General features: G+C 49.4%; 2 protein-coding genes across 8 annotated transcripts in view; both read right to left on the bottom strand.

Annotated features, from left to right (window-relative positions):
• The window catches only part of cul9 (cullin 9), a 153424-nt gene extending 151624 nt beyond the window's left edge, over positions 1-1800 (bottom strand). For 5 of the 6 annotated variants that reach the window (XR_004411993.1, XM_033020723.1, XM_033020722.1 and 2 more), the window contains exon 1: positions 1421-1746. The gene's annotated coding sequence lies outside the window, so the exon portion shown is untranslated. Of the gene's footprint in view, positions 1-1420 lie in introns of all 6 variants that reach the window. The other variant, XM_033020721.1, reaches the window with a different exon arrangement.
• Positions 1801-9753: 7953 nt separating this feature from the next.
• The window catches only part of srf (serum response factor), a 48484-nt gene continuing 40650 nt past the window's right edge, over positions 9754-17587 (bottom strand). For both annotated transcript variants that reach the window (XM_033020725.1, XM_033020726.1), the window contains exons 5-9: positions 16810-16977; positions 16199-16345; positions 15559-15753; positions 13165-13241; positions 9754-12152 (exon numbers count right to left, since the gene is read on the bottom strand). In XM_033020725.1, the coding sequence (XP_032876616.1) occupies positions 12051-12152; positions 13165-13241; positions 15559-15753; positions 16199-16345; positions 16810-16977 (689 nt within the window). In that variant the 3' untranslated portion in view covers positions 9754-12050. The remainder of the gene's footprint in view (positions 12153-13164; positions 13242-15558; positions 15754-16198; positions 16346-16809; positions 16978-17587) is intronic.

The raw sequence follows: 17587 nt of genomic DNA on the forward strand, positions 1-17587 counted from the left end.
GCGAAAACAGGCAAACTCCACATATACATAATTCAAGGCTAGGAATGAACATATCTCTGGGGTTGAGGCAGCAGCTTCACTAACTGTGCCACTGTCCCACTCCAAAGGATTATTCTCAACAACGTTCTGGTCCCTTTAACAAATATTTAAATTTTAGATCATTCTCATAATCAACACTACTGGTTACAACAATCTGAATGAGGGGAGGGTTCCCACTCCCTCCTCCACACAGGTCGTGCTTGTTTGCTGACACCTGACTGGTAGAGATCAACACTCATTATTTCCACCTAAATCACAGAGCAGTTGATATCACTCTGACCAAGGTGGAATAGACATTCAACAACTGGATGCTTACTGCAATCCCTTAAAATGTCAGGGAGAACCCGTATCTCCTATTTCTCACTTCCTCCCCTCCCAATGATCAAGCCACACATATATTTCCTCTAGCCACTGTCGTGAAAAAGGGGGAGGCGTAGCTCTGGTAGATAATATTAAGGATAATATTAAGGATAATAAAGAGAATTTATGTACATTAAGGGAAAAAAGGGTGACCAAAGAGAGAGAATAGGTCTCCAAAATAAATCAAAGCAGTCATCTCTCAGCATGGTAAACAAATCTCCCAGGACTGGACAGATATATCCGAGGATGCTGTGGGAAGTTATAGATGAAATTGCAGGTGCCCTGGTGGAGATTTATAAGTCATCATTAAATACGTATGAGGTACCAAAAGGCTGGCGGGTGATAAATGTTGTCCCTCTATTTAAGAAGAGCTGCAGGAACGGCCTAGCTCAGCAACTCAAAATACCCAGGAATGTAGGAGATGACAAATTGGTGGACACTGCCCAATCCATCATGCGTACTGACCTCCCTACCATCAAAGTGTAAGTGGTGAAGGAGGAGGTGCTGCCTCAAAAAGGCAGCCAGCATCATCAAGGACCCTCACACCCTGGCCACACTCTCAATTCTCTCCTGCCATCGGGAAGAAGGTATTAGCACTCAGAACCGTGACCTCCAGGTTCACGAACAGCTTCTTCCCAACAACCATCAGTCTCCTGAATATACAAACACTAACCAAACTACAACCAGTCTTGGTTGCACTGCAGACTATGAGCTTTTGTTTGACACCAAATGTTTTTAATTAATTTCTTGAACTTTCTTTTGACAAATTGTGTTATTTATGAACTATGATTACAGAACCATCACGCTGCTACAAGTAATAAGTCCATTGTCCCATATGACAAACACTGTGGACACATACACTCCCTTCCCCTCCCTGTCCCAATCCCGCTGTTTCCCCCTCAGCCTCCCTCCCTCCCTCCCTCCCGGGCCGTGCTTTCCCCCCCCCACACCGACCCCTCCACTCGTTCCTGCCCCCTCTCGGATGGATGGATGGATGGTGGGGAGAGAGGGATGGACTCACCGTGGCGCTGCTCGGAGCCTGCTCTGTGGTGCCGGTTGCCCGGTGTTTCCCCGCTGCCCGGTGCCGGTTGCTCGGTGTTTCCCCACTGCCCGGTGCCGGTTGCCCGGTGTTTCCCCGGTGCCGGTTGCCCGGTGTTTCCCCGCTGCCCGGTGCCGGTTGCCCGGTGTTTCCCCGCTGCCCGGTTGCCCGGTGTTTCCCCGGTGCCGGTTGCCCGGTGTTTCCCCGGTGCCGGTTGCCCGGTGGCTGCTCTCTGCCCGGTTCCCGGCCGCGGTCGCTTCGTCACTCTCTCGGCGGCGGCCCGTTCCACGCACGCATGCGCCCACAACTTCCACCCGGTTGTGACGCAAGATCGGAGCCGCCGCCACTTCCGGTTCCCGCACTCCGGGCCCCGACCCGTGACACGCGGCGCCGACGTCACCGGCTCCGCCCGGCCCTTGTCCCCTCAGGGCAGACGCTGCCCGACCCGACCCGCGGTGTCACCAGCATCTGCTGCTCCTTCCCGCACCCGTCCCCCCGTCAGCGGGCATGGGGCAGGCCACGCTGCATTGCTGGCTGGCGGGCGATGAAAGCTTTCTCTCCAGAGATTGCCTAACCGGTGAGAGATAGTATAGACATCCTGGGCCGAACAGCCTGTTCTGCGCTGCCCTGTTATAGACAATAGGTGCTGGAGTAGGCCATTCGGCCCTTTGAGCCAGCACCGCCATTTAATGTGATCATGACTGATCATCCCCAATCAGTACCCTGTTCCTGCCTTCTCCCCATATCCCCTGACTCCGCTATTTTCAAGAGCCCTATCTAGCTCTCTCTTGAAAGCATCCAGAGAACCTGCCTCCGGCAGAGAACGGCAGAGAATTCCACAGACTCACCACTCTCTGTGAGAAAAAGTGTTTCCTCATCTCCGTTCTAAATGGCTTACTCCTTATTCTTAAACTATGGCCCCTGGTGCTGGACTCCCCCAACATCGGAAACATTTCCTGCCTCTAGCGTGTCTAAACCCTTAATAATCTTATATGTTTCAACAAGAACACCTCTCATCCTTCTAAATTCCAGAGTATACAGGCCCAGCCGCTCCATTCTATCAACATATGACAGTCCCGCCATCCTGGGAATTAACCTCGTGAACCTACGCTGCACTCCCTCAATAGCAAGAATATCCTTCCTTAAATTAGTGGACCAAAACTGCACACAATACTCCAGGTTTGGTCCCACTAGGGCCCTGTACAACCGCAGGACGACCACTTTGCTCCTATACTCAACTCCTCTTGTTATGAAGGCCAATATGCCATTCGCTTTCTTCACTGCCTGCTGTACCTGCATGCTTACTTAGTGACTGATGAACAAGGACCCCCTGATCACGTTGGACTTCCCCTTTTCCCAACTTGACACCATTCAGATAATAATCTGCCTTTCTGTTTTTGCTACCAAAGTGGATAACCTCATTTATCCACATTAAACTGCATCTGCCCTCACCCAACCTGTCCAAGTCACCCTGAATTCTCATAGCATCCTCCTCACAGTTCACACTGCCACCCAGCTTTGTGTCATCTGCAAATTTGCTAATGTTCCTTTGAATCCCTTCATCTAAATCATTGATGTATATTGTAATTAGCTGCGGTCCGAGCACCGAGCAGTACCCCACTAGTCACTGCCTGCCATTCTGGAAGGGACCAGTTAATCCCTACTCTTTGTTTCCTGTCTGCCAACCAATTTTCTATCCATGTCAGCACTCTACCCCCAATACCATGTGCGCTAATTTTGCCCACTAATCTCTTATGTGGGATCTTTTAGATACCATTTTAGATCCTTATTAGACACCATTTAGAAAATAATATGCCTTCCTGTTTTTGCCACCAAAGTGGACAACCTCAAATTTATCTGCATTAAGCTGCATCTGCCTACTCACCCAACCTCATAGCATCCTCCTCACAGTTCACACTGCCACCCAGCTTTGTGTCATCTGCAAATTTGCTAATGTTGCTTTGCAAGTATGTTATACTTGTTTATATGAAGGCGGTCTCTTGTGCGTCCAGTGAAGTATTTCTCGGATTTTTTAATTATTATTACCAATTATCCTCCATCTGTAGGCATGCCACGGGAACACAAGACATTGGGCAGGAGTAGGAACTTGGACCTCTCCGCTTTGCCATTCACTAAGGCCTGGGTTGGTCTACCATCTCAGCCCCACTATCCTCCAATAACATCCATTCCCTTAATACCTAAAGGGTTATCCATCCCTTAAGTTTGTTAAGTAACTCAGCACCATAGACCTCTCAGGAAGTATATAGTAAAGATTTGTTGCCATCTGCTCTCATTCTTAGTCCTTAATCTGTTTATTTATTGTGTATATATGGTCCATGGTCTATAGACACATTGAACTTCTATCTCCCATTCAGTATTATGTTTACATATTCTGTTGTGCTGCAGCAAGTAAGAATTTCATTGTCCTTTCTGACATGACAATAAAACTCGCTTGACTCTTGACTATTGGCCAACTTGTTCTTTTGAGACTGACCTTGTAGCGGTAATCAGACAAGGTAAACATCATCCCCACATTTATGACACGTCTTGGTTTGGCACACCACTGGGGATAAATGGGACTACTGTGGATAGGGTGAGCAGCTTCAAATACTTGAGAGTCCACATCACAGAGGATCTGACATGGACAACGCACACTGCCGCACTGGTGAGGAAGGCAAGGCAGCGCCTTTACCACCTCAGGCAGCTGAGGAAATTCAGTCTCTTTGAGGATCCTTCAGTCCTACTCTGGGGCGGTAGAAAGCATCATGTCCGTTAACATCGCAATCTAGTTTGGGAACAGCTCTGCCCAGGACAGGAAGGCTCTGCAGAGAATAGTGCGTTCAGCCGAATGCACTATGGGAACTACACTCACCCCCCTCACCTATACACCAGGATGTGCAGATCCAGAGCCAGCAAGATAATGAAGGACCCCTACCACCTCAGCAACGGACTGTTGCGGCTGCTACGGTCAGGCAAGCGCCTCCGCTGTCATGCTGCGAAAACAGAGGGTGAGACGGAGTTTCTTCCCACAGGCCATCAGGACTGTAAACTTGTATCTCACTAGGGACTAATTTACTATTGTGTTGTGTCTTTTTATTTTTGTAAATGTAAATACTGGTTCTGTTTTGTTCTTTTTGCACAATCTGCAGGCATTGTCACTTTCATTTCACTGCACATCTTGTATGTCTATATGACAAATAAACTTGACGACTTGACTTCTTGTGCAGTTTGTTTTATTCAGATTTAAGACTCTAGTTTCAGATTGAACAAAGTCTTGAGATGTAACTTCATTTTATTGTTCCTGCTGTTCCATAAAGGCCTGTTAACCACCAGATCATCAGGACCTTTCTCGTTAGACAGTACGCTCTAAAATTGTTTGTTCCTTAATGGATTCATCAACATAATGATATATTAAAAAGATCTCTTATGTACACTTTCATTCTTCATACCGTTTTGTTTGCCTAGTTCAATTCACTAGTTTCACCTGCCTGTATATGGTTCATATCCCTCCAAACCTTTCCATGTACCTGTCCAGATGTTTTTAAAATAATGTTATAGTACCTGCCTCAACTACCTCCCCTGGCAGCTTGTTCCATACACCCACCACCCTCTGTGTGAACAATTTGCCCCTCACGTGCCTATTAAATTTTCCCCTCGGCAGGTTCGGCGATCGTTTCGCTGAACACCCCCACTCAGTCCGCCTAAACCTATCTGATCTCCAAGTTGCTCAGCACTTTAACTCCCCCTCCCATTCCCAATCTGACCTTTCTGTCCTGAGCCTTCTCCATTGTCAGAGGCCCAGCGCAAATTAGAGGAACAGCACCTCATATTTCGCTTGGGTAGCTTACACTCCAACAATATGAACATTGACTTATCTTACTTGAAGTAGCTCTTGCTTTCCCTTCTCCATCCCATCCCCCTGCCCAGTTCTTCCGCCAGTCTAACAGTCTCCGATGACATTTTATAGTATCTCTGTACCGCCCACTCCCCTGACATCAGTCTGAAGAAGGCTCAACCCAAAACGTCGCCCATTCCTTCTCTCCAGAGATGCTGCCTGTCCCGCTGAGTTACTCCAGCATTTTGTGTCTAGTCACATTATCTTGTGTTGGACTTTATCCCTGTAAACGTTCCCTACCCATATACTTATCCAAATGGTTTTTTTTTAAATATTGTAATTGTATCTGCATCTGCAGGCTGACAGCTCGTTCTATTTACCCACCATCCTGTGTGTGGAAAAAGCTACCCCTCAGATCCCTTTTAAATTTGTCCCCTCTTACCTTAAATAAGTCTAGTTTTAGACCCCCCCCCTACCCTGGGAAAAACATTCACATTAGCTATGCCCCTTGTGATTTTATACGCATCTAAAGGTCATCCTTCAATATCCTCTGCTCCTGGGTCCCAGCCTCTCTTTATAAATCAAACCCTCCGGTCCTGGTTAAATCCTCATGAATCTTTTACATAGAAACATAGAAATTAGGTGCAGGAGTAGGCCATTCGGCCCTTCGAGCCTGCACCGCCATTCAATATGATCATGGCTGATCATCCAACTCAGTATCCCGTACCTGCCTTCTCTCCATACCCTCTGATCCCCTTAGCCACAAGGGCCACATCTAACTCCCTCTTAAATATAGCCAATGAACTGGCCTCGACTACCCTCTGTGGCACAGAGTTCCAGAGATTCACCACTCTCTGTGTGAAAAAAGTTCTTCTCATCTCGGTTTTAAAGGATTTCCCCCTTATCCTTAAGCTGTGACCCCTTGTCCTGGACTTCCCCAACATCGGGAGCAATCTTCCTGCATCTAGCCTGTCCAACCCCTTAAGAATTTTGTAAGTTTCTATAAGATCCCCTCTCAATCTCCTAAATTCTAGAGAGTATAAACCAAGTCTATCCAGTCTTTCTTCATAAGACAGTCCTGACATCCCAGGAATCAGTCTGGTGAACCTTCTCTGCACTCCCTCTATGACAATAATGTCCTTCCTCAGATTTGGAGACCAAAACTGTACGCAATACTCCAGGTGTGGTCTCACTAAGACCCTGTACAACTGCAGTAGAACCTCCCTGCTCCTATACTCAAATCCTTTTGCTATGAAAGCTAACATACCATTCGCTTTCTTCACTGCCTGCTGCACCTGCATGCCCACTTTCAATGACTGGTGTACCATGACACCCAGGTCTCGCTGCATCTCCCCTTTTCCTAGTCGGCCACCATTTAGATAATAGTCTACTTTCCTGTTTTTGCCACCAAAATGGATAACCTCACATTTATCCACATTATACTGCATCTGCCAAACATTTGCCCACTCACCCAGCCTATCCAAGTCACCTTGCAGTCTCCTAGCATCCTCCTCACAGCTAACACTGCCCTCCAGCTTAGTGTCATCCGCAAACTTGGAGATATTGCCTTCAATTCCCTCATCCAGATCATTAATATATATTGTAAATAGCTGGGGTCCCAGCACTGAGCCTTGCGGTACCCCACTAGTCACTGCCTGCCATTGTGAAAAGGACCCGTTTACTCCTACTCTTTGCTTCCTGTTTGCCAGCCAGTTCTCTATCCACATCAATACTGAACCCCCAATGCCGTGTGCTTTAAGTTTGTATACTAATCTCTTTTGTGGGACCTTGTCGAAAGCCTTCTGGAAGTCCAGATACACCACATCCACTGGTTCTCCCCTATCCACGCTACTAGTTACATCCTCGAAAAATTCTATAAGATTCGTCAGACATGATTTACCTTTTGTAAATCCATGCTGACTTTGTCCAATGATTTCACCACTTTCCAAATGTGCTGCTATCCCATCTTTAATAACTGACTCTAGCACTCTTTTCTGCACTCTTTCCAGATTAATAACATCTTTCCTATAGCAGGGCAACCAGAACTGCACAGAATACTCCATCTGGGGTCTCAACAACTTGTACAGTTGTAACATGAAGTCAACTCCTGTACTTAGTGCCCTGACTCATGAAGACAAGCATGCTTCATGTCTTCTTCATCACCCTACTTGTATCGTCCCTTTCAGGGAACTATGTACTTGTACCTCCAATCTATACTAGCTCTTTAGAAATTGTAATCCAGCTAGTCCCCTTCCCCCTCCCTCTCCCCACCAACAGACTGGTCATTTTCCTTTTTGTTTAACCTTTCAGGTTTCTTTTAACAGCATGATTGATTTTGCCTCCAACACGCTCTCTAACAGGGTATTTCACTGTCAGATTTTGCATGAACTCGTGTTCATTCTAAATCTCGTTCCTGGCACATCCTCTAATGTGAACGGTTTCTCTCTACCCACTCTTTCTAACCTTCATGAATTTACACGTTACCATGGTAACATTTAAGAGACATTTGGAGACATGAACAAACAGAAAATGGAGGGATAGTCCATCTGCAGCTTACATTGGCATCTCGGTGGGCAGACATCCTGAGCGAATGGTCTGTTCCTGTGCTGAACACCTTTATGTTCAATTAAATTCCTTCACATCCTCCATTCGAAGGAGAACAACTCCAGCTTCTCCCATCTGTTCACAAAATGAAGGTCCCTCATCCCTGAGGCTGTGGCAATGGCTCACGGGACTCCCAAGACCTTTTTACCACTGATAAGGCAGAAGTAGGCAACATGGTGGAGCACTGTTCACCTAATACACCCCATGCAATTAGCACCTCTCCATCATACGAACCATTCATTCCCTCCAGCACCAGTCACTGCTCCTGAATGCACTGCGGTTACTCACCTACATTACTTCAACAGCACCTTCCAAGCCTATGATCTTACCACGAAGGAAGACAGTGGACACCACTTGTTTCAAGTTCCCCGTCTACTCTCATTCCGTCTTTATTTGGAAATATATCATCAGTCTTTCATAATAAGTCTACATTCTGGAAGTTCCTGCCAAACCACACCATTACATCGACAATTATTTTCTCCCCACAGATGCTGCTCAACTTGCTGAGTTCCTCCAGCATTTTATTTACTCCAGATTCCAGCATCTGCCGTCTCTTGCATCTCCATAACTCAATTTATCTGATAGAAAGAACTGAGAATGCTGGAAATGCTCAGCGTCAGACAAATCTAGAAAGGGAATTAGAATTGATAGTCCAGGTTAATGACATTTCTTCAAGTCAGAAACCTGACACGTTAACTCTCTCCACAGATGGTGCTGTTGACTGTTTCTGGCACTCTTTTTATTTGTCAAAACTTTTTTCTGCTTTTTGACATAAATCTGAAGTGTGACATAAAGTCCAACAGATGGCAGTGCATGCAGCATTTTCACCCATTCGAACCTAAGGATTTGAACATGAAGTAACACAAATGTCCACGAATAAATGTCCAAGGGCAGAACATCGAACAGTAGAGTCCAGGAACATACCCTTCGGCCCACAATGTCTGTGCCAAACATAATGCTAAGTTCAAACTAATCGCCTCTGCTTCCATTCCCGGCACATCCATGAACAGAATTCTTGTCTTCAAACAGAATGCATCTCTTGTAACAATGAAGTTGATGAAAGGAGGCATACGCCATTTTATACTCAGAATAACCTCAAATGAGCAAGAAAATAAAACAAAGCATGCGTGGAATAATAAAAACAGAGAAAGCTGTAAACATTCAGCAGGTCAAGCAGCATCTAGAAAAAAGGGACATCATGGTTGAGGAAGACATCTCAGAGCATCTGTGCAGAAAGTCTAATGATCAGAGCAGATACATGGAGAGGAAGAGATTGGGAGAGAACAGAGTTCTTACTGGAGGCAGAGTGGAAGGAAGTATGGTAGAGATTCCTGTGGTCCTGGAATAGATGTTTGTCATTAACCTATCACCTGAAATGGACAAAGAGATTCAGAAAGGGAAGAGTCAAGAGATGATAAACGTGGAAGATCTTTGTCGTCAGTACTCAAAGTGGGTGCCTGCACACAGTGAATGCAAGGGGCCTGTCACCAGATAAAGAATGAGCACACCTACAGAGGCAGGGGCTAACAGGCTTGCACCAGCGTGTACACATGCAGCAGATCAAATCTAGCAGCAACACACAGACAGGCAGTCACACACAAACACTCAAAGGTTCTGGTGCAGGCAAACTAACATCTGTACTCAGCCACACCAACACATGTGCACCCTGCCAGGACAGAACTTCCATTTACTTTTTGCCGTGGTTGCCACAGCCCGCCACAATTCCTGGTTGCAAGATTTGTTACACTTATTTAAAGAGCATTTTAAATTCTGTTAATGCAGAAAGATGTTTCCATGCACAGTGCTGTTTGTATCCAAATATCCTCCAGAGCTCCAAAAGCAAAGAATTAACAGGATCCAAACACAACAAAAAACAAACAATAAAAAATTGTTTCTTTTATTTTAAGAAAAAGCTTTCATGGTGTGAACCACACCAAATCCAGGCATGTCTGGCAACTGTCTGCTTGATGACACATCCAGCTCCTTTATCTGCAACCCGTGGCAATAGTTTTATACTGTGAAAAAATTCTAAAAAAAACCACACAGCCCTCCCTGCCTCCCCCCTCCCTCCCCTGCCCCGCGTGATACAAACTCATACACGTAAAAACTGCAATACAATTTACAAGTGTTTTTCTCATCTTCTCTGTAATACATAAATACTGAATAAACACCTATAAAAATAAACTCTCTCTTTCAAGGCATTTTATAAAAAAGTAGTGGCCGCTTCCTATTAAAACGCCTCCCTTCATAGCACCAAGTACAAAAAAGCAGCAGCTTGCAATTGGGCCAATCACTGAAGAGCCATGGCAGGCAGGGAGGGCCAGAGGCCAGGAACAAGTCAGTGGCCAGAGGATCAAGGCTGCCATCTTGGGCAGTGGGTACACAGAAGCAAAGAGTCACCCCACAAGCACACAGGACAGCATGCTGTAGAGGTGGACTGGGGGGAATGGAAGATTAGCTGCTCAGCAGCCCGGTCAGAAAGGGTCAGCCTCACCTTTGCCTCTCCACTGCAGGGTGAATGATCCCAGGCCACAAGCTACACAACAGCAGCAATCCCCTCACCCACCATCGTCATTACCTTTCTTATCGATCCCTTCAGCAAACTGAAACAGGCAGCAGGGCTCCCCCCCACCCCACCACTCCTCAAAAACTGATCCCAATTGCAGGCAACATCTTATATGCTGATAGTTCCGTTAGTGCCCACCAGCTATCTCGGGAAAATACCCAACTCCTCTCTAAACCCAGGTCTTGCTTCTCACAGGATACATAATGACAGACGTAAAAATACTGAATCATCATTCTGCATTCATAAACAGAGACAACAAGCAAAAGCAGACTATTGGTCAATCAGGGCAACACTCAACTTTACAACCAACTTCGTTCCCTTCTTTGCCAATGAGAAGCTAATCAGTCTGAAGAAGGCACTGACCTGAAACATTGTCTGTTCCCCTCCACAGATACTGCCTGACCCACTGAGTTTGTCCAATAGAATGTTTTTTGTTTGAAGAGGAACTGCAACCTATCCTAATGCTACTCTTCAATGGGCTGGGATGGGTGAAACACAACCAGCAGAAATCCTGCCCTTACACGACAGACCAGGAGTTACAACCAATCCCACAGTTGATCCCTTTTGATGGGAAGATAATCTCATTTGGGATGGGAAGATGGGAGGACTTGTGGCAAATCCTGATCCTGCTCTAATCCAATGGAGAGAACGGAGCCAATCCCGATCCTCCTTCTATCCACCAATGGGGGCGTGTAGCCAATCGGATGGCTGCTGCTGTCCCGTATACTTGCCTGCTTCTCTAGCCGATTGGCAGAGGTTGCGGCAACAGAAAGAGGCTTCTTCTTCACTCTCATGGCACAGTGTTAAGGCCACTGACTATGTTCCCCGCCTGTCCCCCAAACGACCACTCCAAGAGGTCAACCAATTTAATACAAATTGCCAATGAAAATTCATAGTCTCCATTAAAAGCACATTCTAAATACTTGTGTGCACGTGGATATGTGTGAGCACGCGTGTGCATGTGTATATTATATGTGTCTGTATACTTCATATATATATTATATATACACAAACACAGAAACATACATATATTATACACACACACATGTCCCTCCAACAATTTTATTCTCAGTACAAATATAATAACAAAATAATTGCTGGAGAGATCATTGTGGAAACTTTAGTGCCATGATAATCCTGCAACATTAAAATTAGCCGCAGCCCAGCCCAGGGGGCGGTGACCGTGACTCGGAGAGCTGGATACAGACCCTGGGCACTACCCCCACCCCCATCCAAGCCACATTCAAAATTTGCAGCTAAAAGCTGAGCCGCCACAAAACCAGACATATTTTCAACAAAGTTTGGAAGAAGACTTTGTTCCTCCAAGGAGCAGGGAGAAGAGTGAGGTTTATTTACACGGCCTTATCGACAGAGTGTGAATCTTTGGCTGAAGCCTGATTTGGGTCCACAGCGGGAAAATCGCTTTCAGTTATGAAAAAGATAAACCTCAGGCAGTCAATAATTTCACATTGATTTAGAAAAAGCTCCATCCATTCTTTCTGAATAAAGCAGGGCGGAGGGAGAGGGGAGGCAAAAAATAAATAAATATAGCAGGCAGTTTTTAGTTTAAATAACTGGTGCTCCTGTGGAGTTGTGCGTGGCAGTCACTAGTCGTTCTGGGCCAACTTGTTGCTGTGTGTGGTGTCCAGGCTGCTCACCTGAAGCTCTGTCAAGTTACCAGTGCTGGAGTGCTGGCCAATCACTGTCATCTGTGGAAACAGGAGGTCAGCAATCACTGCCTGCCACAAATCACCACCGGTTATCACCACTCAGCCCCTATTGCAGCTCCTATTCCCAAGCCCAGGGATTGGGCTCACACCTCTTCCCACCTCCCCCCACCCCACTCCTGGTCCAACGATCATGTTACACATCAATCACACCCCCATCCCCCGGGATTAGATTAGACATCTTTCCCCCACTCCCCCATTCCCAGGGTTCTCGTTACACCTCTAGCCGGCCCTCCTGGCCGAGGAAACATGTTACACATCTTCCCAACCCATTCCTGGCCCAGTGATCACCTTACACTTCTTCCCACCTCTCCCCTACTGTTGGTCCAGGGAACATGTTCCGCCTCTTCACTGACTCAGGGAGCATGTTAGACCTCTTCCACCCCCCACTCCTGGCCCGATCATGTTACACACCTTCCCACCTCTCCTCCGACTCCTGGCCCAGGGATCATCCAATACCCAGTGCTGTGCGCAGGCGTCCTACCCCCGTCCCCATGGTGTGCCCGCTCCTCCCACCCCAGCCCACCTTGCAGAACCCTGGGCTCACCGTGCCCTGCCCCACCATTCAGGACTGGGGTTCAGGATCACACGCTGGCCACAGGCACCGCTGCGGGTCCGGCAGTCACACAGTCCGTATCCGGTGACGCCGCACAATGTAGAGCCCGAGAGGGCCCGGGGAGAGCAGGCATCTCTCTGTAAACGCCGGGACGGGAGACACTCTGTATTCACTGACACTACCCACCCCAGCCCCTGTCAACCTCTTGCCCAGCCACTGCCCCTCACCATCATCTGGTACCAGGACACCCACCCATAGAGTGACATCCAAACCTTGCTCCAGAGTGGGATCAGTGAAAGAGAGAGGAAGTGAGTGAGGGAGAGTGAGAGAGAGAAAGTGAGAAAGTGAGAGAGAGAGAAAGAGAGAAAGAGAGAAACAGAGAGAGAGAGAGAGCCCAAGCCCTACCCCTTGATGTGGGCTGTCAGTGATGAGCAGTACCTGGTGCAGCTGGACAGCTGACAGTGGGATTTGGACTGTGCCGGTGGGAGCAGTCAGCACAACCTGAGGGACACCACCTGCAAGAGACAACAAGCAGCTCAACACAACACCAAATCCATCCTCAGTCCAAGCGCACAGCCTCCGAGTTTATGCGGGGTGCCAGCACCAGACCACTGAAGAAGGGTCTCGACCCGAAACGTCACCCATTCCTTCTCTCCAGATGCTGCCTGTCCCGCTGAGTTACTTAATTATTTTGTCTCTATCTTTGGTGCAAACTAGCATCTGCAGTTCTTTCCTACACATCACCCTTTGTGTGCCTGCTTGCCTCCGACAAACCGTCACAGCTTCCAAGGCCCCACTTCAAGCAGAGAACGAGCTCATCTCCTTCTCTGCTGCACGCCGTGCCCGCCTCTTCCTCCTCCAGATTTCTTTGCAAACACAAACCAAATTGTCCTCCCACATCGCCAAGGCCCTCTCTCTCTCTCTGACCCTTTCTTGCCGACCTTTCTCGGTGAGGCTACTGCCCCATGCATTCACTGCTCTGCCTTCTCTCCAGCCACATCACCGCACGCCAACAGGCAACACACCTCACAAGAACTGAGTACAACAGCAGGGGACCAGTCCGGACACAAGGACGGTCCACTGATCTACAGCCAGCAGCTGGGAAATCTAAATTCAAGTAATTGTAACAGAAAAATCCAGCGACATTAACAGTAACCGAGTCAAAGAGTGTCTATTTGTCGTATGCACCCGATATGATCCCCATCAATTAAATTCTTACTTTCTGCAGCTTTTCAGGCATTAATATGCAACACCAGTAATAATAAATTATCAGAGTTTCTTAGCAAACTGAACTATAGTAGTACAATAACCATCACAGTAATGCAGTCTCTTGTGGTTCTGTTGGATTGTCTTCATCTCCACAACTGAGACCGACTCTTTGAATCAACGAGCAACTATAATACGGGTGGCACGGCGTTTGCTGCCACACAGCGCCAGAGACGCGGGCTCGATCCTGACTACGGGTGCTGACTGTACGGAGTTTGTACGTTCTCCCTGTGACCAGTACGGGTGTTCTCCGGGATCTCTGGTTTCCTCCCACATTCCAAAGACATACAGGCTTGTAGATTAATTGGCTTCTGTCAATTGTCCCTAGTATGCGTAGGACAGTGCTAGTGTGAATGGGGTTCGCTGGTTGGTGTGGACTCGGTGGGGCGAAGGGCCTGATTCTGCACTGTATCTCTAAACTAAAGTGCTTTGTTCCCACCCAATGCTGAAAGGCAGCAGGTCACTGGCAGATCCAGAACAAGGAATATTTCCTGATATCATTCTTGAATATTCTCCATTCTATTAACAATGTTCACATGATCCAGGCTGTCCAAGATCAGGTCAACAGGAACCACCGTCTGCTCTCATGTCTTCATTTGTTCAACGGAGACTGTATCCTATGCCTGACCTTTCACCTTCTGTCAGACGTCCTTTCACCTTTCATATTCTGAGCATGTCTGACCTTTCACCTACTTCCTGAGATCCTGGGTCTGGCCTTGCACGTTCTGTCTGACATCTTGTGTATGGGTCTGACCTTTCACCTTGACGTCCCGCAAATGGGTCTGAGCTTTCACCTTTTGTCCTGTGCATGGGCTGACCTGTCACCTTCTGTCAGACCACCTGTGCATCGGCAGATTAAAGTGCATCAAGTGGTTAACACTGAGCAGTGGGCATCCTTTCCTCCATTACATCTTGACATCAATCCTGGGAACACCACTATCTCCATGATGACGCTGACAGCTGATGGAGCCGCTGCCTCACAGTGTCAGCGTCCCCGTTTCAATGCTGACCTCTGGCGCTGTCTGTGTGTAGTTTGCACAGCCTCCCTGTTTCCTCCCACATCCCAAAGACGTGCAGGTTGGTGGGTTAATTAGCAGCTGTAAATTCCCCCTAGTGTGTAGGCGAGGGAGAGAATGTGGGGGAGTTAATGAGAATGTGGAAAGAACAGGTTAAAGGGAAAATTGGCGTGGGGATGGGATTGCTGTGTGTGTCAGCGTTGACCTGAGGCGCTGAAATGCCATCCCTTTATCCTGTAAGGAAACGGGGACGGAGGTTACAGACTTTCCCATTGAGAAATATGCCACTGTCATTAGGTGTAAATCTTGGAGCTCCATCTCCAGCAGCTCATGCCCACCTGCTCCAGTTAACGACACGCAAGAAATGCTAGTTCTGTCAGCGATGAATGCTTTAAAAATAATAAACAGACAATCTACTGCGGCAATATTTGAAACTAAAACGGCAGCATAGCAGAGACAGAGGCATCACAAGGAAGGAACTGCGCCCCCTGCCTGCGGCTCTCCATACCTGGGCTGGGGCGTGGGAGCCCGACCCCTGGGGTCACCTTACCCTGCTCGTGCATCTGGCCGTGTGACACCTGCATCGCTGAGGACGGCTGCGAGAAGGCATTGAGCACTGCAAGGCCGTCGGACAGGCCGGGGCTGGAGGTGGTGTACATCACAGTTCCATGAGGGCTGGGGTACATCACGTGGCTGGCCATGGACGAGGGGGCCGATGAGGTCACGATGGTGGCGGGCAGTGTCACTGCAGCGTGAGAGAGCAGACAGACCAGGATCAGTACACAGCAACAGCCCTCCCTCCCACCCACTGTCCCTGCTTAGGCACTCATGTACCCATTCACAGGGAGGGGGGGGGGAGGGAAGGGGAGCAGGATGAGGGGGAAGAGTGGAGATGGGGGGGGGAGGGGGTGGGGGAGAGTGAAGGAGGGGGGGGGGGAGAGTGGAGATGGGGGGGAGAGTGGAGATGGGGGGGAGGGGGTGGGGGAGAGTGAAGGAGAAGGTGGGGGAGAGTGGAGATGGGGGGGGGGGGGGAGAGTGGAGATGGGGGGAGGGGGGGGGAGTGGAAGAGTCGAGGAGGGGGTGGGGGAGAGTGCTTGGAGGAAAGTGTGAGAGGGATGGTGGGGGAGAGCGGGAGGGATGGCGGGGGCGGGGATAGTGTAGGGAGGGGCTCTGGGGTAGAGCATCCTTACTGGTTGCGCTGGTGGAGGTCTGCGAGATGTCGGTGCTGCTGTCGCTGAGGGTTGCGGTGTGCTGCGTGGATTGATGCACGCTGACCTGCGCCGGCGACTGGTGCAGCTGGATGGTCTGTACCGGTAACTGCTGCGCAAGGCCCCCACCTGCACAAACACACATGTCACTCCCCTGCCCTCACCACCACCCACACGCCCGGCAGCGACGTGCAGCCCCACACACACAGCACAGCACAGTGCACAGATGTCCTGCACTTGCCTGCACCTGTTCTGTACCCACACTGTACGCACTGTGCCTGCGCTGTAACCCTACGCCTGTACCGATCGATACTCTACGTTCTGCACCAGTAGCCACACTCTGCTGGTACCCTGCACCCTCGTTTACAGGGGCTGGGTCCGTGGCAAGGTTTGGATTTACAGTCTAGGATTCAGTGCAGCGACTGTTTCCAGGGACCGGGGCCCAGAGCTAGTGGGGGGCCCAGCGCTGGGACAGTGGTCGCAACTCCCGTCACTGCTTCCCCCTCCCCCTCCCCATCCCCCCCCCAACCCCAGCTTCCCTCACTGTTCTCTCCCCCTCGGCTGACGGCTGCCCGTGCGGGAACAACACTCGCCTGCAATGGAGACGATCTGGCCGGTGGCAGAGGCAGGGAAGCGGAAGACGGTCTGCTGTCCTGGCTGCGACTGGCCGCCCATCACCTGCCCCTGCTGCCCCTGGATGGTGAGCGAGTGTGACTGCAATGGGCCCAGGGGGATGGAGGGCGTCCCTGGCAGCGAAGTGCCTGTTGGGGACAAAACAGACAGTCAACCGAGCGGCGGGGGGGGGGGGGCTCAGAGAGGGTGAAGGTTGGGGGGGGGGGGGGGGGGGGTGGCTCAGAGAGGGTGAAGGTTGGGGGGGGGGGGGGGGGGGGGGGGTTTGTGCCGGGGAGGGGTAGAGAAAGCTGCCGCTCCTTCACCGCGAAAACGTAACGAGACTCCAACACCCCAGGTGGACACTGGCAATGCCCTGCAGACTCTCACCGCCACAACGCTGCCAGCCACATGGGATCACAGACCCACCAGGAGCTGCCATTCGGCCCATCGGATCTGTGCTAACTCTGGGCACAGCAGAGACGGTGGGTCGGGGGCGTCACTCTCTCCCCTCGGTGACCGGTGCGGAGTTGGTCTTTGGCATTCTCCTCATCCGTCCCACCTTCCCCAGTCACCCTGAGGAAGTGAATCCTCCACCCTGGGGCCAGGGTACTCTGACTGGGGGGAGGGTGGGGGGCAGAGGGCACCCTGGGACCAGGTGAGGACTACCACCATCTTACTGCAGTGGGGACATGGTTGAGTGAGTGAATAGCCTCAGCCCGTCCCTGTCCCTTGGAGAGAGCGGGCATGAGACACTCTTCC

The sequence above is a fragment of the Amblyraja radiata genome, chromosome 5, assembly GCF_010909765.2.
Source record: "Amblyraja radiata isolate CabotCenter1 chromosome 5, sAmbRad1.1.pri, whole genome shotgun sequence".
NCBI lineage: Eukaryota > Metazoa > Chordata > Chondrichthyes > Rajiformes > Rajidae > Amblyraja > Amblyraja radiata.